The sequence below is a fragment of the Marmota flaviventris genome, chromosome 2 (assembly GCF_047511675.1).
Source record: "Marmota flaviventris isolate mMarFla1 chromosome 2, mMarFla1.hap1, whole genome shotgun sequence".
Classification (NCBI taxonomy): domain Eukaryota; kingdom Metazoa; phylum Chordata; class Mammalia; order Rodentia; family Sciuridae; genus Marmota; species Marmota flaviventris.
Window position 1 is genome coordinate 164634003 of NC_092499.1, and position 27145 is coordinate 164661147.

Genomic DNA, 27145 nt, shown 5'->3' on the forward strand with positions numbered 1-27145 from the left:
CAGTGGCAAGATGCTAAGCAACTCAGTGAGACCCAGTCTCTAAATAAAATACAAAACAGGTCTAGGGATGTGGTTCAGCAGTCCACCCAAAAAAAAAAAAACACCCTAGCAAAATACCATACACAAGTATATGTCCAATAGTGTATTTATAAAAATAAAAGAGGCAGCATGACTAAGAGAACAGACTCTAGTGTTAGACTGGCTGGATTAACCATGCACTTAACCTCTCTGGGCCTTAATTTCCCATAACATTATTACTTATTTCATATAGTTTTTAGGCTTTCATAAAAATAAAAACTCCCTATTATTTTTTAAGAGTTTCCTATATTTTTTTAGATGTATGGACCTTATTTTATTCATTTATTTATATGTGGTGCTGATAATCGAACCCAGTGCCTCACATATGCTAGGCAAGCACTCTACCACTGAGCCACAGCTACAGCCCATCGCTATTTTTCTTAATGCTTATAACAATACTTTTTTTATGATGTTGCATTAAATGAAATTAGAAATACATAAGATCTAGAAAGGTAATCACTTAAACACTAACAGTATTTACCTTTTTTGAACTAGAGAATATAGCATTTTTAACTCTTTTATGTCTTTTAAATGCTTTACAATGACCATGATTTAATATACTTCTTTGGTTTATAAAAATGCAACAAATTATAAATACAAAGGGATATAAATGTATAGTTGTGACCACTCAAAGTGGTTTCTAATACCTTTATATCATACCACACGATATAAAATAATGTCTAGCATAAAAATTGATTTATAATTAGTTTTATCATATGTTTAAAATAACTTTTTAATTTATACAAAGAAAATTTAAAGGAAAGTTACATAAATAATTAGAATTAATTATCTGTAAATAATTAGATTCATTTTAAGAAATAATCACAGAGCCTTATTCAAGTGGCTAATGCCAATTAATAGACAAAATTCAAAATTTTAAACACTTTTTCATTACCAAATTAGTGGAATCCAATCCATATGCAAACTGAGATACCATATACTTATTTTTAAATAAGAAGTACTTCATATAGCCTATTAGGAATAGTGCCAGTAGAATATAGGAAGATCTTTCTCACAGAGATGCAGAAATATTTAGAAAAATGTTACAACATTCTTTCATCATATTGTTTCCATAAAAGTCTACATAAACCAACTCACAGCATACCATGAACAGAGTTCAACACTCTTTAAATCCCATTAGCAAGCTATGTATAGCCAAAACTAAGTTAGAAGTATTACAGTTACAACATATAGACAACTCAGAAAAAAATCTTTTGACAACCTGACAACTAAATTTGGGTATATGGGAAAAAAATAAGAAAAAAGTATATCTACCTATTTGTCCTCCTAAAAGTAGGCTTTCTTTTATCTATTTAATTTGCTCCCCAAAGGTATAGTAAGAATCTCAGTAATGATCATTTGAACTACTAAGGAGAAAGAAGAATTCCTCACTTAATTGTTTGAATTCCTCACTTAACTGTATAAGTACTAATTATTCCAAAAAGTCTGGTCACTAACTCTACGTCAATAACAAAATTTTAAAAAGAGAGAAGAAGGGGAAAGAGAATAGAAAAGTAGGCCATTTCCCCAAATTTTCATTTATTATTATTAAAAGTAAAATCCACAGTGGCCCTTTTAGCAACTAAGCCCTCATAAAACCAACAAAGGGACTTTTTTTTGTGATGCTGGGAATGGAACCCAGGGACCCCTGTATGCTAGGCAACTATTCTACCATAAAACCACACCTTCAGTCCCACAGAACTATTTAATTAGAGATAGAAGATTGTGCTTCAAGGAAAATTAGGTACGATATCTTGCAAGTAAAATCTGCAAAGAAAAATATACCATTCCTTAGCTCTATCCTCCCACTGTGCCAATCAGTGTTTCAAAGAATGACTTGGCTCAGTGTATTTAATCACTTAATTAGAAACAGAATGCAGATCTGCATTTAGTTGCCAGCCTTTCACTATCAATAAAAAATAGAAAAGAAACAAAATTCATAGGTGCTTCAATCCCCAACAGAAAATATTGTTAAAATACATTACTGGGGATCAGAAAAAGGGAAACCACTAAGTACCAAGTTAAATTATTTTAGAATAAAAATCTTTATAGTCAAGACACATTACAAAATATATTGTTCAATCACCTCCCAGTGAATGAATTGCTTTTATTATGTCTGAGTGATTTTTATCCAAAACCTCCAGGAACACATGCTTCCAATGACAGAAAATACAATGTCAAAGTTGACACCATTCAGAAGAAACTAATATCTAAATTTTTCTATATTGTTCTAAAATAAAATTCTTATAACTTTGAGCCAATGCCTCAAAAAGTTCCCTTTGACGTTTAAAGTAGCTGGAGTCACCCATGTTACCACCACATCACGTTTTTCCAAACTAAATATCATGATAAACTAAAATGTAATTATTGTAAAAACTCAAAATAAACAGTATAAAAATATTAGGCTTGGCATCATTAAGGAAACAAAACATCCCAAATATTAAGATATAAAAACCTGAATTCCAAAATAAATTCAACATACTCTATATTTTCAATTCTAAGATGCTCCTTTTTAAAACATTTTAACATCTCTGAAATTGGAAGGTGTCTTTGTACTATTAAGGCATTTGTAGTTGGTGCTACTGTGTTGTTGATAACAACATAGTTTTCTCTGCTTGTAGAAGAACTTATTTATTATTTCTGGTCTAATAACAGAACAACTGTAACCTCTCAACATTTCAGGCAATATAACCAACATTTGAGGGACTGAGGATATAGATCAGTTGGTGGAGTATCTGCCTTGCATGCTCAAGGCCCTGGGTTCAATCCCCAGCACACCAGGAAAAAAGAAAAGAAAAAAAAATGAGCAAAGAAGAGGAATACTAGTAATTAGCTGAAGACGTTTCATTAACACCACCAGCTAAGATCAAGAAAACACCAATAGGTAGATATCTGTGGTTTAAAAGAAAATCCCAGATAAAAAAATAGAGTACATTTTTGAGTAATGCTACACCACCAACTCTCCTAAGTGCACAGAAACAAGATGTTGTGGGAAAACACAAAGATCAACAACTAGGTGGGGAAAAAATTTCAGAAATATTGAACTCTGAATGCCAAGACATTTTAGCAACACCTTAACCAATTTATTTCACTTATATTTTCAATGTATATTCAAAGAGGATATAATAAAATTAATAACTAAGTAAATCTAAGACTTCTACTGTACCTTTATTGAAAGAGACAAAGTTTTATTTTTTACTTTTTATTTATTAAAAGATAAAATTTTAATAGAAAAAGCACTCATGAAATTCATTTGGAAAAATAAAGAGGCCTAGAATAGCCAAAGCAATCCTTAGCAAGAAATGTGAAGCAGGAGGCATCATAATACCAGACCTTAAATTATACTATAGAGCTATAGTAACAAAAACAGCAGGGTCTTGGCACCAAAACAGACATGAAGACCAATGGTACAGAACAGAAAATACAAGCCAGGCATGGTGGCGCACGCCTATAATCCCACTGACTCCAGAGGCTGAGACAACAATATTGCAAGTTTAAAGCCAGCCTCAGCAACAGCGAGGCACTTAGCAACTCAGTGAGACCCTGTCTCTAAATAAAATACAAAATAGGGTTAGGGATGTGGCTCAGTGGTCAATTCCCCGAGTTCAATGCCCAGTACAAAAAAAAAAGAATAGAAGATACAGGGACAAACATATAAATACAGTTGTCTCAAAGTAGACAAAGGCACTATAAACATACATTGAAGAAATGATAGCCTTTTCAACAAAAGATGCTGGGAAAACTGAAAATTCTTACATAACAAAATTAAATTAACACCCCTATCTCTCACCCTGCACAAACCTCAACTCAAAGTGGATCAAGAACCTAGGCATTAGACCAGAAATCCTGCACCTACTAGAAGAAAAAGTAGGCCCCAAATCTCTATCATGTCAGTTTAGGAACTGAATTCCTCAACAAGACTCCTACAAGTGCAAGAAGTAAAATAAAAAATCAATAAGTGGGAAGGTATCAAACTATAAAGCTTCTTCACGGCAAAGGAAACAGTCGAGAACATGAAAAGATAACCTACAGAATAAGAGAAAATCTTTGCCACATGCACCTCAAAAAGATGATTAATCTCCAAGATATATAAAGAACTCAAAAAAACAAATAACCCAATCAGTAAATAGACAAAGGAACTGAACAGGTACTTCACAGAAGAAGAAATACAACTGGTGAACAAATATATGAAAAAATGTTCAACATCCCTAGCAATTATAGAAATGCAAATTAAAACTACCCTGAGATTTTACCTCTCTTCAGTCAGAATGGCAATTATCAAGAATATAAATAACAATAAATGTGAACGAGGAAGTGAGGAAAAAGGTATACTCATGCATTGCTGGTGGAACTGCAAACTGGTGCAATCACTATCGAAAGCAGTATGGAGATTCCTCAGAAAACTATGAATGGACCCACTATTTGATCCAGTTATCCCACTCCTAGGTATATATCCAAAGGACATCAAATCAGCACACTACAGTGACACAATCACATCCATGTTCATGGAAACTTGATTCACAATAGTTAAGCTATGAATCAACCTAGATGTCCTTCAACAGATGAATGAATTAAAAAAATGTAGTATACGTACATAATTGAATATTCTCAGCCATAAAAAATGAAATTATGGCATTTGCTGATAAATGGATGGAACTGGAAACTATCATGCTAAGTGAAATAAGCCAATTCCCCCCAAAATGAAAGGCCAAATGTTCTCTCTGATATGCAGATGCTAACACAAACAAGGGTGGGGGAAGGGTAGAAGTTCATTGGATTAGACAAAGGGGAATGAAGGGAAGGGAGGTAGGATGGGAATAGGAAAGACAGTAAAATGAGTCAGATATAACTTTCCTATGTTCATATATGAATACACAATCAGTGAAACTCTACATCATGTACAACAAGAACGGGATTCTAATATAAATAAGTTATATTCCGTGTATGTGTAATATGTCAAAATATACTGTCATGTATATGTAAAGAGAACAAATTTTAAAATAAGTATAAAATTTTATCAAAAGAATGCAGCATGCAATCATTTAATTAGCAGTGCTTTATTTTTCCCTCTTCCTTAATGGAATATAAAACAACAGTGTCTTACAGCTGATTCAATAGAATATGGTTGTTTAAGAAACTGTGTATTTTAGTATAATAAAACTTAACTATTCACCAAAATTAGTTTCCAGCTTCATCCTCTTCCTGAGCATGGAACATTACAATTTTCAGTCTCTTTTACATTTAAATATGGCCATATGACTGAGTGAAAGACACATGTACCAAAAAAGAAGTTATACGTACCACTTCCACTCCTTGCTCATAACAATCTTAGCTAGGACTGTACCAACTATCCTTGGAGACAGAAGACTAACTCAATCCTTCTCTTTTTTCCTTTCCCCTAAGATTTTCCAGAAAACATTCAAAGAAACTTGTGAAATAAGGCACTTCATCAAAATTTGAAACTTTTTAATCAAGGGACAGCAGTAAGACAGTGAAGACAATCCACAGATGTGGGAGGGGGGATATATTGCAAGTCATGTCGATATAAGAGATTAATATTCAGAACTCAACAAAAAAAAATTTTTTAAATGTGCTAAGGACTTGAACAGACATTTCTCCAAAGACATACAGATGGTCAAAAAGCCTTTGTAAAGACAATCAACAGCAACAAGTATCAATCAAAAACATGGAGAAACTAGATCTCTTGTGTACTGATGGTATGTAAAATGATACACCCACTGTGGAAAATGGCACTCTTTCTTTAAAAACTTAAACACAGAATCACCATATGATCCAGCAATTCCATTTCTACGTATATACCAAAAGAACTGAAAATAGAGACTCAAAAATATCTCATAGCTGGGTGCCTATAATCCCAGTGGCTCTGGAGACTGAGGCCGGAGGATCACAAATTCAAAGCCAGCCTTAGCAAAAGGGAGCCACTAAGCAACTCAGTGAGACCCTGTCTTTAAGTAAAACACAAAATAGGGCTGGAAATGTGGCTCAGTGATTGAGTGCCCCAGAGTTCAATCCCTAGTACACCCCCCAAAAAAAATCTTGTATACTAGTGTTCACAGCAGCATTATTCACAACTGCTAAAAGGTGGAAACAACTCAAATGTCCAACATATGAATAAACAGAGTATTACATATACATACAATGGAATATTATTCAGCCTTAAAAAATATTAAAAATTCTCATACATGTTACATTGTGGATAAATCTAGAAAGCATTATGCTAAATGCAATATGCCAAAGACTATTATGATTCCACTTTCAAGAGGTATTCGGAACTCACAAATTTACAGAGACTGAAACAAACATCAGATAAAAGAGTAACAGGAGTTGGTAGAGAAGGAAGAATAGGTAGTTATGTTTCATGGACACAACATTTCCATTTGGGAATGAGAAAAATTTCTGAAAACAGATACAACACTGTAACTGTACTTAATGTCACTGAATTACAAATGTAAAAACAATTACCCAATACTTAAAAAAAAATTATATGGCAAAATTTATGTTGTGTATATTTTACCACAATAAGAAAGTACATTATTTAGAGTCTTATAAGAGTGGGTTGGGAAGCTGGAGAACTCCTGAAAAATAGCACAAAGATTAGTCAAGAAAGGATGTACTGAATTATTAAAGGATACAAAGAGAAATGAAGCGAGGAACTCATGTGAAAAACAGACATAGAAAAGGTATGACAGACTTGGGCATGGTGGCACATGCCTGTAATCCCAGCAACTCAGGAGGCTGAAGCAGGAGGATCACAAATTCAAGACCAGGCTTGGTGAAATCAGGGAGACCCTGTCTCAAAATAAAAAATAAAAAGGGCTCAGGACATAGCTTAGTGGTAGAGCACCCTGGGTTCAATACTTAGTACTGGCGAGGGAAAAAAAAGTCTGATGTATGAAAGGACAGCTAAATCTGCAGCAAAAAAAAAAAAAAAAATGTAAGTGGGTAATTTTGGAGAAACAAAAAAGATATTAAGAAATGAAAACTTCTACACTCTAAATCATTATATGCATCGTCACAAAAATATCATTCTCATCAAATTAAAGTTTCTTTGTGTACTACTTCTGTTCAAAGACCTACATTTTTCCACTACTGTGGCATGCACATGGCTACTTTTGTTGAACTGCACTCATTATCTATACTCATTATATCAGTAATCCCCAACCTATTTCCAAATCAAAGACTTAGATAAGACAATAACCTGTATGTAAATTCTTATTTTGAACACTTATACAGAAATTCAGTGACTAGGATTGAGGGTATGTTTAGTGATAGAGTATTTACTAGCTTGGCATGCATGAGGTTCCAGCACCACAAAAATAAAAAATAAATAAACAACAACTATTTCAGGAAAGACAAAGACATTATAAGATACATACAACTGTATCTGTCAATTTGAAATTAATAAATAAATTTGAAAGAAGAAGAGGCATTATGAAGAGTCTTTCACATAGAAATATTGTCAGAGGGGAGAAAAGGGGGGAAAATGTTGGCTTTGGTTACCACCAGTCTGTAATCTCTCTCAATCTGTGTGCATGGACCAAATGTATTTAAGTAAAATCCACATTTATTAATATAATTCATTTGATATGTTAAAAATAAAATTAGCATAGTACATATATGAAGTTATAGACCTAAAAAATATATAGAAAACTTTTCATCTTCTGTTCTCAATAGCAATTCATCTTTATCAAAAAATTAAAAATATTTAGGGTTTGTTTTTATTTCAAAAACAAGTTTAATACAAGGACAATTTACATAACAGTGATCATGCAGTGTACAATAAATCTTATCTATCCACTGTCAAAATAATCTTGGAAAACAATTAAAAGAACCCAGAGGAGGGGTTGAAGTTGTGACTCAGCACGGGCAAGTCCCTGGGTTCAATCCTCAGCACCACATAAAAATAAATAAATTAAAGATATTGTGTCTAACTACAACAAATAAATAAATAAATAGATAGATAGATAGATAGATAGGTAGACAGACAGACAAGCAGACAGATAGATAAAAAAGAAAAAACCCAGAGAAGAATAAAGCAGGGAAATAACAGAAGTATAAAGTGTTTCATGAATTCCCATAAAATTCACAATCTTTTTTTTTCTCCATTTTACACCTCACAAATACTTGACACTTGTTTAGTATTTGTAAATACTATAAGAATATCATTACACAGAACTTTTCAATGTTTTCATACTCAAGTGTAAATACCATTCTCAAAATTCTTGTAAGTTATTGTTTTTTATTAGTTCTTCCAAAGGGGACCAAATTCTGTCTATAGACAAGGTCTTTTTTGAAGCAAACCAACTCAGTAAAGGACTTAGACAGGATTTAGTATTAAATTAATTTCTTATAGTTGATTGATGTCTCAAAGAACAATACTACTAAAGCAAATGCAATGAGAATGGCAACACTTTAAAATTATTATTCCACATTTAAAATATATAACAAGCTTAAGTGTCTACATTTTCACTCATTTAACTTAATCTGTTAGTAATAAAGCTTGCTGAAGCTGAAAACATGATGTTCAGTTACTAAATATAATAAAATAACAATATACAATGCTGTAGAATACACAAAACACATTAATTCTTATCCTTGTCTCAACTAGTTATATATCTATGTAATAGTTTAGTAAAATCTTTTTGAAATTTATCACATCTAAAACTTTTCTTAACATTTATTTATTTTTTTAAAATATCTTTATTTTTTATTTATTTACTTTTACATGGTGCTGAGGATCGAAACCCCTAACATTTATTTTTTAGTTGTAGGTGAACACAATACCTTTTTTTTGTTTTTATGTGGGCTGAGGATCAAACCAAGAGCCCTATGCATGCCAGGCAAGCACTCTTCCTCTGAGCTACAACCCCAGCCCCCATCAAATCTAAAACTTAATAAAACCAATCTTATATTTTAAAAAATGCAGAGTATTTATTGCCTATATTAAAAAGCATCTGGCTTAATTTCTAAGCCTTTAATTTCCATGTGAATTTTTCCAATACATGAAAGGTAGAAAGAAAATACTGTATAAAAATATCAACAGGTAAATGCAATTTATCATTTATTCAATTCATGCAACAAATATTCACTGAGTGCCTACAATATACCAAGCACTATGCCAGATGCCAGAGATAAAAAAGAGAGTTAAGATTAAACAGTCCTATATTCAAGATAATTACAGTGTCATAAAGGAGACAGATCCTAATGAGATATTCCCGCTGCTGAGTATATAAAAACCAATTGCTATAAACACTCAATGAAAAGGAAGATAGCTTTATGAAAGTATATAATACACTGCTTCAGAGTAAGGAAGCAAGGAAGAGTTCACAGAGAATAGTGGGCTTTCAGGCTTAGCACCGAAAGATGATAAAACTAAGAAAGTATGATAAGTGGTGAGCAAAATTTCACATTAAGGCTCAGTAGTGTGCGGAAACACTGCACACTCAAGAAACAGAAAGAAAGACAGTGTGGCTAAATGCAAAAGCCAAGAAAGGGATTGGTATATTAAGAGGACAAAGAGGAAAAGAGCCCAGAAGATAATGGAGGCCAAGTAGAATTTTATTCTTTAGTCTTTACCTTCACTTCTAAAACAAAAAAAAAATGTCTATTTTTAATATAAATTCTAGTTGTGTATCTTTGCAAGTAATGGAAACATTATGCATAACTGTTTAAAGAATAAGACAGAGTGCTCTCAGATACTTGAAGTACAAAATTTTAATTAAATTCATTTTAAGATTATTTATGAGGGAAAAATAAAACCACCAACTATCAAAATAAAGGATTTGTATCCAAGAAGCTGCAGTGTTTTGCCTTTAGCCTTCTTCTACTCTACAGATTATATTACTTCTACTCTATAGATTATATTAAAGTATAATGCTCAAACTGAATATGATAATATAAAATATGATAATATAAAAAGGGGTCTATTTTCTTTTCCAATTTTTACCTCTACTTAATTTAATTCCATCCTGTTCTTAAAGCCATTTTCCAAACTGTTTAGTCATTTTAAATTGCACTCTGTCTTCCAAAACACAACAATCGAACATTTAATAAAATAATGTAGTTAACACAGTTTACAAATATGGAACAGAATTTACCTTATCTTAGCTATTCGAATTTTTTTAAAGTATTTTTAGTTGTAGATGGACACAGTGCCTTTATTTTACTCATTTATTTTTATGTGGTGCTGAGGATCAAACCCAGCGCCTCACATGTGCTAGGCAAGCACTCTACCACTGTGCCACAGCCTCAGCCCGCTAATCGCATTTTTTAAGTTTCTGTTATCTTTATGGTCCCTCACCCTTCTCCATGTAATATTCTGTAGGGTAAATGATTATATTATTTCCAAAGTCCTGAAGATTAATAAACATATTGACATTCAAAAATAGTTGATAAAAATACTAGACTATGTACTGGTATTTAAAAAAGGATTAGATTAACATATACCTTCTTTTGATTATTTCTAAATATCACTTTTAACTTGGGACATAGCTAAAAAAAAATACAAAAATTCAATACCTACACTGAAATTAGCTTGGGCAGCTCGGGAGGCTGAGACAGGAGGCTCACTAGTTCAAAGCCAGCCTCAGCAAAGGCCAGGCACTAAGCAATTCAGTGAGACCTTGTCTCTAAATAAAATACAAAAGAGGGCTGGGGATGTGGCTAAGTGGTTGAGTGCCCCTGAGTTCAATCCCTGGTACCCTCCACCAAAAAAAAGAAGAAGAAACTAGCTTGGGACATAAATAAAATAACACAAAATTCAAAACCTATATTGAAATTAGATCTAAAAGTGAATAGACTGAGAGATTCAGAAGTTTGAAGTTTTCTTTGGTCATCCATGATTATTAGAAACAGTTAAGACAGAAATTAGTTTAACGAAAAATTTTTTAAAAAATAAGGCTGAACTTTTAAGCTATCGTGCTAATGCTTAATATAAAAAAAGGATTATAAATGTGCCTCTAACCAACCTATGTATATCAAAATATTTCCATACCCCTCAAAAAAATGGAGTGTAGAGAAAGTCAAATTTCCAAAGACTGCATGTTTTCAGACATTTTATAGTTAAGTGTTCTCCAAATGACTTATAAAGCAAATTTGAATATATACATGCATATAAAATATGAAGCTTCCTTCTAAATTGACAATTTTTTAAATATTTTCTCATACTTGAATACAGTAATTGTATGGTTTTCACCTAACTCATTCTCATCATGTATTATTTTATTTCTCCCACTGATATTCAAACATTCAAAATAATGACTTCAAAGACATTCTAAATTGTAGCCATAGTTATTTTCTCTGCCAGTCAAATATTAGCATAAGCCTGGCAGAGTCTTTGCCAATGCTTTGCTTCATTCAGAGAGTAACAACATTTCTTCTTTGGGTGGTATTCATTGGAAGCTTAGCAGGGAAATACTGAAGGGAAGCAGAACACATAAACATTAAACCCAAAAACTAAAACTATTGTCACTACAAAGAAGCAATGACATCTTTTATTTTATCTATCCATTCAACGGTTTATATATCTATGTATGACTTGTCTTTCTACTATATCCTGGGACTAGTTTTTTTGTGTGTTTATGATGGAAGGTTCACTTTCAACACACCTTTTGTAAACTTAACTACTGAAGCAACCTCACTTAACATATGTGAGAAAGAGAGGGAGAAGGTAAAGGTGAGAGAGGTAAATGACAGAGATAGAGATTCAAAATGAAAATCAAAATTTAGAAAGAACTCTTTGATCACCTTTGGAAGATATGAGGGAATCAACTCAATCTGAAAACTGGTAAATAAGGAAAATCTAAAATTTTTATTCTTCCTTTTGTGTATGAATTACAATGACCAAAGAGCTGATAAGAGAAAATTACTCCTTATAAAAGTCCAACTAATAAATGAAGGAAACATAAAATTCAAACACTATTTTGAAATCCCTAATAAAATAAAACAACTAAGTAACAATTATCAATAACTACTTAGGGTTAAAAAAAATGATAGGAAACTTTACAACTATATAGAGCAGACTGACAATACTTGAATCCAGTGATAAATATTATTACCATAGAGAGATACTCAAGACATTATGTGCTTTGTGATATAATGCAAAAAAATGCCCAATAATCCACATAGCATTCTTCAAAAAATTTTAAATATGTCTTAATAAGTCTCTGGATAGAACCATCAACTCTAAAAAATAGAGAAACATCACAATGTACTAAAGGATACCACAATGATATAGTCAGCAATAAAAAAATGAAAATTTCTGCAGGACAAACAGCTTAGTGTGTTAAATAATAAGAGGGAAAAAAAGGATAGGAAGAAAACTAACTAAATTAAAGTGACTTAAAACTATTGATTAATTGTAATACAATAATGTTGTTTAAATTTTGATTCAAATAAATCAACTGTTAAAAAAACTTTATGAGACAAAGGGAAAATGTAAATACTAATTAGATAGTTAATTATATTAATTAGTAATTTAATTTTTTTAGTTGTCAATGGACCTTTATCTTACTTACTTACATGTGGTGCTGAGAATCAAATCCAGTGCCTCACACACGCTAGGCAAGCGCTCTACCATTGAGCTACAACCCCAGCCCTTAATGTACTATTTTTATATGTGATAATAACATTATAGTTCTATTGAAACAACAAAAAAGTGTCTTTTAAAGATACAGCCATATGCATATATATGTATTATACACACACACATACACACACATGCACAAACACACACACACACACACACACACACCAGAAAAAATAGAAATGTATGTACGATTTGCTTCAAAATAGTCTGGAAGGAAGATCCAAGGAGCAATGGCATAAATTAAATAAAATTGGCTGTGTATTCCCTGTTGAAATTGATTGGTGAATGCATGAAAGTTTATTAACCTACTCTCTTTATACATACATTTTTTTAATGCCCATGATTAAAACTGGTTGGGGGATAGAAAATTGTCCCTCGTAGATAAGCATCCTTATTTAACACACTGACCAAGCCCAACTACACATAAGATATTATTCCAGGTATTAGCCAAAGAGAATAACAGAAAACTTAAAACTTCCTACAACATACCAACAGACAAATGAAATAGAATATTACCCAATTGCTAACAGAGAAAGATGTAACTGGAAGCATACAACTCCAGAGATTTGCTAATAATAGTTGACAAATATGAACATGAACAATAAGCAAATGATAGGTTGTAATGAGCTATTTTGGGGAGGGAAGGCTAATCACCTGTTATTCTTTTCTCTTCTGATCCATAACTTTTCAATATTACCAAAATAATAAATTAAAGTAAAAAATAACATCTACTTTCTTCCTCCATTTCATATAAACATTGATATTTATCTTATTTAGTGATTTTTCGTTTCCTTTTAATCTTTAAGGATGACTTAAAATCAAAATCAAAATTGTTACACATCTGGCCACTCCACTCTTTTTCAACTTTCTAGTGTAAGCTAGTAAGTTTTTAACTAAAAGAAATCTGAACAAAGGAAAAATTTTAAAACAAAAGCTTAAGAACTTTCCATGTAACCATGGAATATTAAGGCAAAATGACCTTCTGTGAAAACAAAGATAATAAAAAAACTACTGAGTTTAAAATTGATAGACTTTCCTAACCCAATAAATATTGTCCATTTCCTAAAAGTTAAGAACTAAATGAAAAGGAATTAGAGACAGATTTTAATATTTAAAGTATCATATTTTAAAAATTAAACTTGTGTAAATATCAATACCTACTTATATACATAATTATAAGCAATGACTTTAAACATTTCAAAATATGCCTATATGTATACTGTTCCTATATCATTTTTTGTAAAATATAATATATATACACACACACTTATACTTTCGCTCCTGGGCTCAAGTGATCTTCCTGCTTCAGAGACAACTCCCTAATAGCTGGAACTATAGGTATGTGCTAATGTGCCTAGCTCTGAATTTATATTTTTAGTGGGTTTTTTTTTCCCCCTTAGGGCTAGAGATCCAGTGCCAGGACCTCAGGCATGCTAGGCAAATGTTCTACCATTGAGCTATACCCCCAGCCCTAAAAATCTTTTAAACTATTATAGTACTAAATAGATTCTCTTTACTAATATTTTGTTATAATTAAGCAGTAAATAGGTTACAGTAAGAAAGTACACCTGAAAGATGTATATAATATAAAGAAATTAACATTACTTATAGAATGAGCCATTCCATTTCACTGGTGTCTGGGAGAGGCCAGACACCAGTTTCTAGGTCGTAAAGAGAGGAACAAGTAACATTTCAGATTTTAGATGAAAGAATAAAACACTGTTTAACAGAAATACAATCTTGATGACATCACCTAGTTCCCCATGAAGGACTTCAAGTTCAAAAAAGCATTAAGGGAAAAAAAATGAAATATATAGAGCAGTTATGAATCACTTATAAAATTCATACTAAGAGACAGGATTAAATATACAGCATCTAAACATGTAAGGTGCTATTCTAAGTGTATTTTCTAATTTGGGGAACACTATTTGGCACATGGTTTCTCTGAAAACATCCAACTCTGACTTCTCTAAACGGCACAATTCTACCCTACAGAGCATTACCTGCTGAATTCTTAAATGGAAGTAACCAATAGAAAGGCCAAGCTTCCATGAAGAGGTAAGCAAGTCCAACACAGGGCCAAGCAGCCTGGGTATCAACTGCTGCTTTGTCAATTATTTTGGCAAGAACAGAATTCCACATCTATCTTGAAAGGAGATTTCAAAATAACATCATGTACTATATCCTTAAAAAAAACTGACCAGCTAAATTAGGAACCAAAAAAGATAATCAGATGAATGAAGCACTAGAAAGAATAAAATAAACAAAATATATATGTGTGTGTTTGTGTGTGTGTGTGTGTGTGTGTGTGTGTGTATATGTGTATATATATATAATGGCTGAATATTCAATACCAGTTGCTTATAAACAAAAGAAGAAAAAACATTGAGACTCAAACATGAAGAGGTACAAGGTTAGACAAAGCCCAGAACTCTATCTCCCTGATTTCTGGCCCTATATTCTTTCCACTACACAGCATTATCTTTTCTTTCAATGATGTCTGTAATCAGACCATTATTAAAACAACTTGCATTTACTTAAGACACAAGTCAGATGTGAACATCCCAAACAGCTTGTCCAATGACACTTTAGTCCAATGACACTTTTTTGTTGTTTCAATAGAACTACAATGTTATTATCACATATAAAAATAGTACATTAAGGGGCTGGGGATGTGGCTCAAGCGGTAGCGCGCTCGCCTGGCATGAGTGCAGCCTGGGTTCAATCTTCAGCACCACCATACAAATAAAGATGTTGTGTCCACCGAAAACTGAAAAATAAATATTAAAAAAAAATTCTCTCTCTCTCTCTCTCTTTAAAAAAAAATAGTACATTAAGGGCTGGGTTTTTTATCTAAGAAATAAGTAAAATCATTTATTATTTCAATCAGTATTTACTATTAGAACCTGAGGTGGAGTCACTACCCAACTTGCCCAATATCAAACATTTCTAGGTAACATAAGGTCTAAAAGAACCCATACCTTTTCACTCCCATCCTCACATGCTTTTCCCTTCTAAAAACACAAAACCCTATCTAAAGCCTGATCATGTATTCTCTTCACAGACACCAAAGCCTAATTTGGATGTTTCTCCCCACAGATTTTGTCCATAGAATTCCATGTTTGTCTTCATTTTCAGGGCACAAGGTACTTTGTACCTGTTATGGTTCCATCAATCTAAGACCACAATCTATGAAATTAACATGGTCCAAGTTCATTTTATAAAACAGTTACTCACTATTAAGCACCTAAAAAGTACCCTGTTTGAATAAACTTTATATTCAGATTATTAATACCAGTGAGTGTTAATTCTGAGGTAAGCATGTTAAACATCCATTAACTTTATTATGTTTGCTTAGAAATTTTTTCATGTACCTTTTTAATCCTTAAAACTTCACTATATTCTAACACAATCTAGACTCTCATCAAATGACAAAAACTTTGAGAGTAAATTTTGTCATACAAATTTTTACATGCAGACATAATATCACCCCACACAAAACATATATTCTCAAAATTCTGTGAAATCCTACTTGGTTTTTCTCTATTCCTCCTAATATACTCTTTGAATTAATATGCAATCCTTAAAATAAAGGAACACAATAAAAATAAAATTAATCAAAGCAAACTCAAAATGCCACACCACCAGAGCAAGAGCAACATCTCTAAACAGCATTTGCTCTAAAAACTCCTGCAGAATAATTGTTTCTCTTTTAATGAAATGTACCTGTAAAAAGAGCACTATATTACAAACGTGATATATTTCAAAACACAAATTATATTAAGGTACAGTCCTACACTAAACAACTGAATGATAAGCATAATTTAAACAGCAAAATAACAAAAATGTCATCTCTTTCTTAAATGTTATTAATTTCTGTCAACAACTGTCATGCAAGAGTCATAATAAATGGGAACAGTTTGTACCTAAAAAATATTCTGAGAAACTTACCATCATTTTGGTTCTTGCCCTTCATCTCCTCCTTCCAGGATGGAATGGTGTTGAGAGGAACATAGTCCCTTATGTATTCTTTGCGTCTCTCCTCTAAGGTCATCTTCAGTAAACGTTCTTGCAAAATAAAAGCAGAATCTCCATTTGTATTTAATTATTAAGCTTTGGAATTATTTTATACTTTAAATATTAACCATGTTAAACTAACCAAAGACTTAGTATGGTCTTAAGGAACACCAAAATGTGTGTTAGAAGGTGTCAAATTAACCTCATAATAGCAAGAAAAATAAAAACAAAGCCTGATGAAGAAGACACTCTCATGATGGTCTAAGAAATAAGTAAAATCATTTATTCTTTCAATCAGTATTTACTAACAGCCTGGTACCTATCAGGGGATATGTTTATACACCCTAGATATAAAGGTGATCCTTAACCTTGAGTTCACAGGACAAAACATGAAACTGAAAACATACAAAATAATACCTATGTAGGTAAAATTTAAAATGGTAAGATAAGTCAGTCGCAGTGGTGCAACACACCTCTTATCCCAGCAACTCAGGAGACTGAGACAGGAGGATCACAAGTTCAAGGATAGCTTTAGCAACTTAGCAAGACCCTTAGCAACTTAGTAAGACCCTGTCTCAAAACAAAAAGGGCTGGGGAGGTAGCTCACTAGTAAAGCACCCCAGGTTAGATTCCCAGTACCAAATAAAAGGGGAAAAAAATGAAGACAGGTAAGTACAAATAATGAAAACACTCACAAAAAAAAAAAAAAAAAGAAAGAAAGAAAAAATATAGCCACCAAGATAATTCCTTGATTCTACAAGGCCATTACCAATAAAAGTGCACTTTCACTGTCAGGTTATGCTATTAACATTATAATACACTACACTGTCAAGAAAACTTCCCCCCAAAAAGTGATATGTAAGCTGACTCATGAAGGATGTATAGAGTTTTGCCATAAAGAGGCAGAAAGTAAGGACATTTTGACCAACAGAACAATATTAAAATTAAGGAAATGCAACTAGTTTAATGAAAAATGAAAGATACAATATCAGAAAGTGATTGGCTACAGAAGTGAAAAATAGCTGAAAACAAGATAAAACATAGCTATTTAGGAACTTGTACACCATGCTGAGAAGTTTAACTTTACCCTATAGAGCAGACCACTAATATTCAAAGTTGATTATGCATATCCCAGTAGGTACATAAAATGATCTACTAGAATGAATGAAAAAAAATGTGAAAATTAATTTTTAATCTTAAAAACAAGGAAGAACTTGGGCCAGTGTTGTGGCTCAGTAGTGGAGCACTTGCCTAGAATGTATGAGGCACTGGGTTTGATCCCCAGCACCACATAAAAATAAATATAAAACATTAATAAATAAAATAAAGGTATTATGTTTTTCTACAACTAAAAAAAAACAAGGAAGAACTTAAGATTTACTAATATTCAACATATAAACTAACACTGGCAACCTCACTCTATAGGTCAGCGGTTGTGCATCTTTACCAAAGATCTCCACGATATATATAGTGAATGACAGTCACACTCTCACCGTAATTCTCTTTTGGCTTATTACATGGCACTGTAGTTTAGATGATTTAACTTAAAAATGCAAGGAAATTCAACCCTAGCAAAATAATCACTTTAAAAGATTCTTTCAAGCTGGGTATGAAAATGGTGTTAGTGCTTATAGCCTCTGCTACTCTGGAAGCTAAGCTCAATACTTTTCCACACTCCTACAACTAGCTCTTCTTCAATCGTATCAAAAGAAGGTATTTTAATCAGAGGTAACATTCAAACCACATTTACTAAGGTGATTAGGGTCAAAAAATTGAGTTTCAGGTACCTGTGGGACATTCTTGAAATCAAGAATCTTGAACTTGGAGAAAGGTCCAACTTCAAGAACTGGAAATTAGGGCTGGGGTTGTAGCTCAGTGGTAGAGCACTCGCCTAGCACATGCAAGACCTTGGGTTCGATCCTCAGCACCACATAAAAATACATAAATAAAATAAAAGGTATTGTATTCATCTACAGCTAAAAAAATATTTTACAAAAAGATTTGGAAATTATAACCTAAATTTCTAGTCTAAAGGATTAGAGGAGGGAAGAGAGAAAAGAAAGGGGAGGGGATGTAACCTCAAAAAACAACTTTTTTTAATTTTTTTTTAAAGAGAGAGTGAGAGAGAGAGAGAGAGAATGTTTTAATATTTATTTTTTAGTTTTTCGGGGGACACAACATCTTTGTTTGTATGTGGTGCTGAGGATCGAACCCGGGCCGCATGCATGCCAGGCGAGCGCGCTACCGCCTGAGCCACATCCCCAGCCCCAATTTTTTTTTAATTTTAAAAAGCACTTAGGCATATTTATCAGGCACAAACAGATGAACAATGAAATAAAACCTACTTGTCACTGGGGTTACAAGGTCCCATTGAGATGCGGAAAAAATTAGGAAAAAGGATTTGAATAAGTAGAAGGATTTGAATAAGTAGAAGAAGTATTCTTCCTACAAGAATAAAAATTACACAAAAATTATAAAAGCCATTGTTTTCTTTAACTGGCACTGAGGTGGTACACAGTGCTGGTGGGGTTGTAATCTAAATTATGCAAATATATGTTGCATATCTTTGTTGCAGTGTCCTTTTAAGGTAAGCAGGCTGGTATTATTCCCAATGTACAGACAAGACAAATAAGGAAGACGGGTCAAATAACTTACCTAAGATTCTATATAGCTCAATAACGAGGATTCAAATCTAGGCAACTGTGTTCAGAGCTCTTGACCCTACTGTATACTTCCCTATAATTTCTACCTCATAGGATTGTTGTGAGAATCAAACAAGATAACCCATGTAAGGCAATAAGAATAATGCTGAGCACACAAACAGGATTTAAATGGTAACTCCTCTTATACCACCATCATAGTTATTACAAAATGATTTTAGGAACATATGTTTCATTAGAATATAACTAAAATCCAAGAGGCTATGGAGGAGTGAGCAAAAGAAGGCAAATGAGAACAACTCCAGGGTGAAGTGCTGTGAGAATTGTTACAGGCATAGAGAGGAACACAAAGATACTGAGAAATTAAAACATACCCAAGAACAAATAAATCATGGCAGAAGATCTCAACTACAGGAGATGGGATGAAGAACACAAGCAGTGGAGTTTATCTTAGAAACAAAGAAGTGCTTCCTCTAAGATAGGAAAAAAACCTAAAGAACATGTAAAGAAACAAACCAATAAGACCATGGAAGAGAATATTTAGGCTGTTCATGTTTTAAAGCATTTACTTTCTCTGTGAATTAAAAATATATATATATATCATCTGTGTATTACAAAGAGATAGGATCTTGGTAGAGTAGAAAGCCTGAAAGGAATAGTAAATTCTGACTTATCACACAAAAATGGAAAAGGAAGATGACTGTAAATTGCTAAAAGTACTACTTTTAAAGCCTTAGATTACTAATTTGAAATTACCACAATATCAGAAATAAGATGAAAGACATTAAGCAATTTACAGTTTTTGCAAATGTCAGAAGGTACATATAGAAATGAAACCTGTCCTCTGTCATTCTATTTATTTAAAAGTTTAAGTATAAAGACAAAACAAAACAAGACCAATTGTAAAAACAACAAAAGTAAGTCCTAATACTTAAAATGAAAATAAACATTAAGTAGCCAGGTACAGTGGCACATGCCTATAATTCCAGTGGCTTGAGAGGCTGAGACAGGAGGATCACAAGTTCAAGTCAGCCTCAGCAACAGCAAAGTGCTAAACAACTCAGTGAGACACTGTCTCAAAATAAAATACAAAATAGGGCTGGGGATGTGGCTCAGTGGTCGCATGTCCCTGAGTTCAATCCCTGGTACCAAAAAGAAAGAAAAGAAAAGAAATACACATTGATTCTGAATTAGGGCTAAAATACTATAATGTCTACTTAATAAATGTGGTCTTGAGCACTCCTTAGTTATTTGTTTCAACAATGAAACATACTGAAGACCACAGACATACAATTTCTTTACCGTTATATAAGATTTTTTTTTAAAGAATGATTCACCTTTCTAATGAACCCTTCCTCTGTAAACCCAACATATAAGCAGGCAGACCTACTTATTAGATGATATACTGAGTTTAAATATGTTTCTAGAGTGTCTTGACATTTCAATGAAGTGGGTAAGCCTTCTTTTGGATTTAAGTAACACTGCAAAAAATATTATGCCATCAACTCTCTAGTGGGATAAACTTTTCTGCTGTACTAGAAATTCTTTGTGCTTTCTTGATGGAATAATACATATGATTTTTGTACTCAAATTTTCCAAATACAAACATCTTGATAAAACAATAAAGCATACATTAAAGTTTCAAATCACAACTCTTCCCTTTAAATTTCATGCAAAAATAGCTTAGTTTTGGATAAGAGAAAACTACTTTAATTGCCTTCTTTGTGCATCTACTTCTTTATTTTAAAAATATTAATTTGGTTATATTTTTCCTTTAGAAGAAATAGAGAAAAAAAGACACTAAAAAGACTTATTTCTGCTTATCAGTCCAACTGTGTAGCTGTTAAATGAATGAACCATTATAACATTGTTACTTTAGGAACTTTTTTTAAGTATAACAGAAAAATAATTCTTAAGTACTCACTATAATTTCATCAACAATTCATATTATTGAAAACAATGTCTGTCTCCACTATTTTACCTTCATCATCATCAATAATACAAAGCTAACATTTCAAGACCATCAATAAAAATGGGTAGAAATGATTTTTCAAAGCTCATAAGGTATCCTTGTTGAAAATATATGGAAAATAAATACTACTGCAAGAAACAAATCATTTTATATATCAGGCTCTTATTCTCAACAGCATTTGTTCCATGACACCAGAATTTTTAGCCCTCCATGCTCATAATCATGAAAACATAGTTAAATGACACACATTCTAATCTTTCAGTATTTTAAAGGACACTTTAATTGTGTGTACTGTTACATTAAATCTTCCTGGTAGTTACTTTGGGAGGGTGGGCATCCTCCTATCCCTTTTCTCATATATTGTTGGAAACAGGCCCTACATAGAGGATTCTTTTTAATTCCCATTCTCACCTCCACCGTTTGGCTATCACCTGTTCAAAGGCCAGGACTTGCAATTAAAAAATCTACAAGTTTTAAAGAGCTACTATCAAAGAAACTAATTTTCAAGCCGGTCACCCAAACATGTAAGTTTAGCGTATCTTAACAGTATCAATACAAGCTCTTTTTGTTACATATCTGTGAGAAAGGTAAAAAATAAAGAATAGAGGTGAAAAAGGAGGGGGGGAGGGAAATGCCAGTATCAAGTTTTACATCAGAATATAATCTGTGATAACAGAAAAGAAAGAGAAACGAAGGGAGGGGACTGAATCATACACTTGTATGTCTTAAAGGAATTAATGCTACTGTCAATTTAACCTATTTGGCTGAGCCTTGATATGCACAAAATTCAGGAATGGGTTCAATCACTGAGTGACATACAATGCACTGAACAACTTCAGACTATGAATGGGGATGTAAAACAGAAATACATTGCTGAGTGAAAAGCCCATTCAGACTCCTCTAAAGCGCTTATCCTCACTGACAAGATGCTCCTTTCAGGTTTCCCCTAGAGTTTCAGATTTCAAAAGTCACACTGCAGCTGGGGAAGGGGACCTAGAAAGGGGATAAACACATGAAAATGGGGACTCTTTACCAGTCTGGGGTGGAGGAAGGAATGAATGAGGGTTCTGGGGCGCCAAGGCGCAGCGGCAATGCAGCCTGAGTGCCTGCCAGCGGACACTTGTCCGTGGGACACCCCAGCCAGGGGTGCCAAAGTCCCAGCTGGGATTCACAGAAACTTGTACCGCGCCAAGGGTACAAGGGATTCCACGCTGCCTGCGAGGCGACAGCAGCCCCACCTAGGCAGAAGGTGACCGGGTGCGGCTGGAGGTAGAAAGGGGCGTGCGCCCACACGTGCGCGAGCGGCAGGTGCCTGGGGGCGGCGCGTGCACGGCGAGGCGCGCACGGGTGTGCGCGTGTGTACACACCGACACCAGAGGGAGGCGGCACCGGCCGGAGGGCGCGAGGCGGGAGCTCTAGCGGAGGGCGCCGGGGCACACACTGCCTGACCCCCGCCCCCACCCCAACCCCTACCGCCCGCACCCCCCAGGACTCGACGGGCTGGTTACCTTTCTCCTCTCTCCACACCTTTTTCTTCTTGTTGCTGGGGTACATGTTGCCGTGGGGGTGGCTGGCTTTAAGCTGCAAGTTCCCCAGGCTCACGGGCAAACAGGGTGTGTGTGTAGTGGGAGGGTTAGGAGGGGGCACTCGGGAAGGAAAAAGTGAAAAAGGTTCTGCGTCCCGAGTCGCTCGCCGCTTTCCAGTTGCCGCCCTCCTCCCTCAGCCCGCGCTTGGCTTTGGATCCCACCCGCCTCAGTTCGGCGGCCGCCGCCACAGCAGCACCTCAGAGCCTGTCAACTAGGTCACGCCTCGCGCTAACCTAACACCCGCGCAGGCCCCGCCTCCCAGCCGCTAGGCAGCGCCGCCTCCCATTGGCTGCACCGCCCGCCGCTCTCCGCGTTCTAGCCAAGGCGCGCCCCGACTTCGGCCCCAGGGCGCAGGCGCAGGCGCAGGCTCCGGCCCGACGCCGAGGACGTTGGGGAGCTGGAGTGGGCGGAGCAAGGGCGCGAGAGGGCTAGAAGTACCTCTCGACGGGGGCGGAGCGTGGAGCAGAGCCTTGGAGGCGCCGGAGCGGGGCGTGCTTCTAGCTGGCTTCTCCGCTCTGAGAAGACCAAAGGGCGTGGCCTGTAAAACTAAGTGCTCCAGGTGACTGAGGAGCCAGTGGGCAAAATCCTCCTCAGGAAGTGGAAAGTATGCAAGCTGGAGAGGAAAGTGAGTGCAAAGGAATTGTCCATGCTCACTGTCACTGCCCTCTCTGGGCGAGCTCTGAAAGCTCTGAAGCTTTCCTTTGGGTGGGCAAATAAGGCCAAAACAAGTGAAAGAATTGTAGAAATGGTTCAAGAATTTACGCAATCAGCTGCCCAACCTTGAAGTAATAATTACAAATTTCATTGTAATTCAATGAAGTTTAGAAAGACAGGTAAACTGGGCTACTCAAAGAGTTTTAAGAACTGGGAAGTTGTAGACAACCAAAATACTGTATTAGAAACATAAGTCTGAATTACTTTGGGCCTCACTGAGTTGCTGAGGCTGGTTTGGAACCTGTAATCCTATTGTCTCAGTCTCCTGAGCTGCAGGGATTACAGGCAGGCACCGCCAAAGATATTTAGTTCTTATTTAGAAATGCTAAATGCAAGGTCTGCAATAAAGTGCATCATACTAGGAAGTTTCCCTTCAAAAAGTTAACTGTGAGTACTCCAGCCTAGGGCTTATCCTTCCAATTATGCTTTTTGTGTAATGTGTAGAAACATTACACTATTGATTGTCCCTTCTCTCATGTCAACTCAAAGAACCGGAACTTTGGACTGGGGTTGTGACTTAAGGGTAGCGCACTTGCCTGGCATATATGAGGCACTAGATAGATCCTCCAAACAAAAACTAAATAAATAAGCTATAAAACTAAAATAATACAATTAATAATTTAGACTTAACAGACATATATAGAATATGTCCTCCATCAAGGACTGAATACACTTTCTTCACAAAGAAAGACAGAGGCAAAAACATACACTGGAGAAAAGATAGCCTCTTCAACAAATGGTGCTGGGAAAACTGGAAGTTCATATGTAACAAAATGAAATTAGATCCCTATCTCTCACCCTGCACAAAGCTCAACTCAAAGTGGATCAAAGACCTAGGCATTAGATCACAGACCCTGCACCTAATAGAAGAAAAAGTAGGCCCAAATCTCCATCATATCAGTTTAGGAGCTGAATTTCTCAATAAGAATCCTAAAGCACAAGAAGTAAATTCAAGAAACAATAAGGAGCTGTGGTAGAGCACTTGCCTCACATGTGTGAGGCACTGGTTTCAATTCTTAACACCACATAAAAATAAATAAAATAAAGGTACTGTGTTCACCTACAACTAAAAAAACAAATTAAAAAAAAGAACCAGGGCTGGAGATGTGGCTCAAGCGGTAGCGCACTCGCCTGGCATGCATGCGGCCCGGGTTCGATCCTCAGCATCACATACAAAGATGTTGTGTCCGCCAAATACTAAAAAAATAAATAAATAAATATTAAAAAAAAAAAATTCTCTCTCTCCCCCCCCCCCGCTCTCTTAAAAAAATTTTTTTAAAAAAAAAGAACCAATAAATGGGATGGCATCATACTGAAAAGTTTCTTTTTTGTTGTTGATGGACCTTTATTTTATTCATTTATTTATATGGGGTGCTGAGAATTGAACCTAGTGCCTCACACATGTGAGACAAGTGCTCTACCACTGAGCCACAACCCCATCCCCTAAAAAGCCTCTTTACTGAAAGTAAACAATAAAGAACATGAAGAGAGAGCTTACAGATTGGGAGAAAATCTTGGCACCTGTACCTCAGATAGATCATTAATCTCCAGAATATATAAAGAACTCAAAAACTTAACCAAAAAAAAAGCCAAATAACCCAATCAATAAATAAGCAAGGGAACTGAACAGGCATTTCACAAAAGAAGAAATATAATCAGTCAACAAATATATGAAAAAAATTTTCAACATCCCAAGCAAATAGAGAAATGCAAATTTAAGCTACACTGAGATTTCATCTCATTCTAGTCAGAATTGCAATTATCAAGAATACAAGTAACAATGTTGGTAAGAATGTAGGGGAAAAGGTATATTCATATATTGCTAGTGAGATTGCAAATTGCTTCAATCACTATGGAAAGCAGTATGGAGATTCCTCAGGAAACTAGAAATGGACCCACCATTTGACCCAGTTATCCCACTCCTGGGTATAAACCCAAAGGACACAAAATCAGCACACTATAGTGATGCAATCACATCCGTGTTCATAGCAACTCAACTTACAATAGCTAAGCTATGGAACTAATCTAGGTGCCCTTCAACAGATGAATGGATAAAGGAAATGTGGTACATATACACAATGGTATACTATTCATTGTGAAGAATGAAATTATGGTATTTGCCAATGAATGGACAGAACAGGAGACTATCATGCTAAGTGAAATAAGGCAATCCCAAAAAAGAAAGGCCTACTCCACTTATGTATGATGTGTCAAAATGCATTCTACTGTCATGTATAACTAATTAGAACAGATAAAAATATATATTTAGAAAAAGCATTTAGGGAGACTGTGACTGTGGCTCAGCAGTAGAGCGCACACCTGCCATGTGCAAGGTGCTGGGTTTGATCCTCAGCACCACATAAAAACGAATAAATAAAATAAAGGTATACAAAAAAAAATTTTTAAGTTTAAAAAAAAAAAGAAAGAAAAAGCATTTAGGAAACCATGCAACAGCCTGAAAATTAAATAAACTAAATGAAGATGAGGGGAAAAAAAACAAAGGCCAAATGTCCTCTCTGATATGCAGATGTTTTCAAAACAAGTGGTGGTGAGGGGGGTGGGTGATAAAAGTCACTGGATTAGACAAGGGGGAAAAATTAAGGGAAGAGAGGGGGGACTAGAAGAGGAAAGGCAGTAAAATTAATGGGACATAACTTTCCTATATTCATATATGAATATACGACCAGTGTTACTCCCCATCATGTTCAATCACAAAAAATGAGAAGTTATACTCCATTTACATATAATATATCATATTATATGCTACTATCATGTATAACCAAAAAGAACAAATAAAATTTTTTAAAAATGACACCATAAGTGCTGAGCGTGGTTGCGCACGCTTGTAATCCCAGCGACTCCAGAGGCTGAGGCAGGAGGATTTCGAGTTCAAAGCCAGCCTCAGCAAAAGCAAGGCATTAAGCAACTCAGTGAGATCCTGTCTCTAAATAAAATACAAAATAGGGCTGGGGATATGGCGAGTGCCCTGAGTTCAATCTCTGGTACTCCCCCTAAAAAAATGATATCATAAAGTGGAACCCTCCTTGCCACAGTCTGGCTGGGCACAAATGCCGCAGTCTGGCTGGGCACACAATCACGAGCCACCACACAGCTTGTAGATTCAAACAGCAACTCTTTATTCCCGAACTCACACCAGCCGTCTACAATCACGTTCTGGGGAAATCCACGTTCTCTGCCCAAATCCACGTTCTCTGCCCAACTCCACCTCCACTGGGCTTCTATCTCCAAAAAATATACTGTCTGAATCCCGTGAGAACTCAAGGGGAACTCAGGCAGCAGGATACGCCCTATTCCCAGCAGGAATAATCTTAAACCTTAAACCTGGAACCTAAACTGGGAACGCCCTAAACACGACTATCTTAAACCGGGAACACCCTAATCTGCCTTGGTCCTTGAGCAAGGTCACCTACATTCAATGTCGCTGCAACATGTCAGCAACATGGGGTACGCTGGCAAGGAAATTGTCATACCTACTTGGCTAATGGCTCCC

The 27145-nt window shown here is 35.0% G+C and overlaps 1 protein-coding gene across 5 annotated transcripts in view; it reads right to left on the minus strand.

Annotated features, from left to right (window-relative positions):
* Macrod2 (mono-ADP ribosylhydrolase 2) overlaps positions 1-23127 on the minus strand; it is a 1986218-nt gene extending 1963091 nt beyond the window's left edge. For 4 of the 5 annotated variants that reach the window (XM_071608715.1, XM_071608716.1, XM_071608713.1 and 1 more), the window contains exons 1-2: positions 22843-23127; positions 16637-16753 (exon numbers count right to left, since the gene is read on the minus strand). In XM_071608715.1, coding sequence (XP_071464816.1) covers positions 16637-16753; positions 22843-22888 — 163 coding nt within the window. In that variant the 5' untranslated portion in view covers positions 22889-23127. Of the gene's footprint in view, positions 1-16636; positions 16754-18489; positions 18567-22842 lie in introns of those variants that run through there. The other variant, XM_071608714.1, reaches the window with a different exon arrangement.
* Between the last annotated feature and the right edge of the window lie 4018 nt (positions 23128-27145).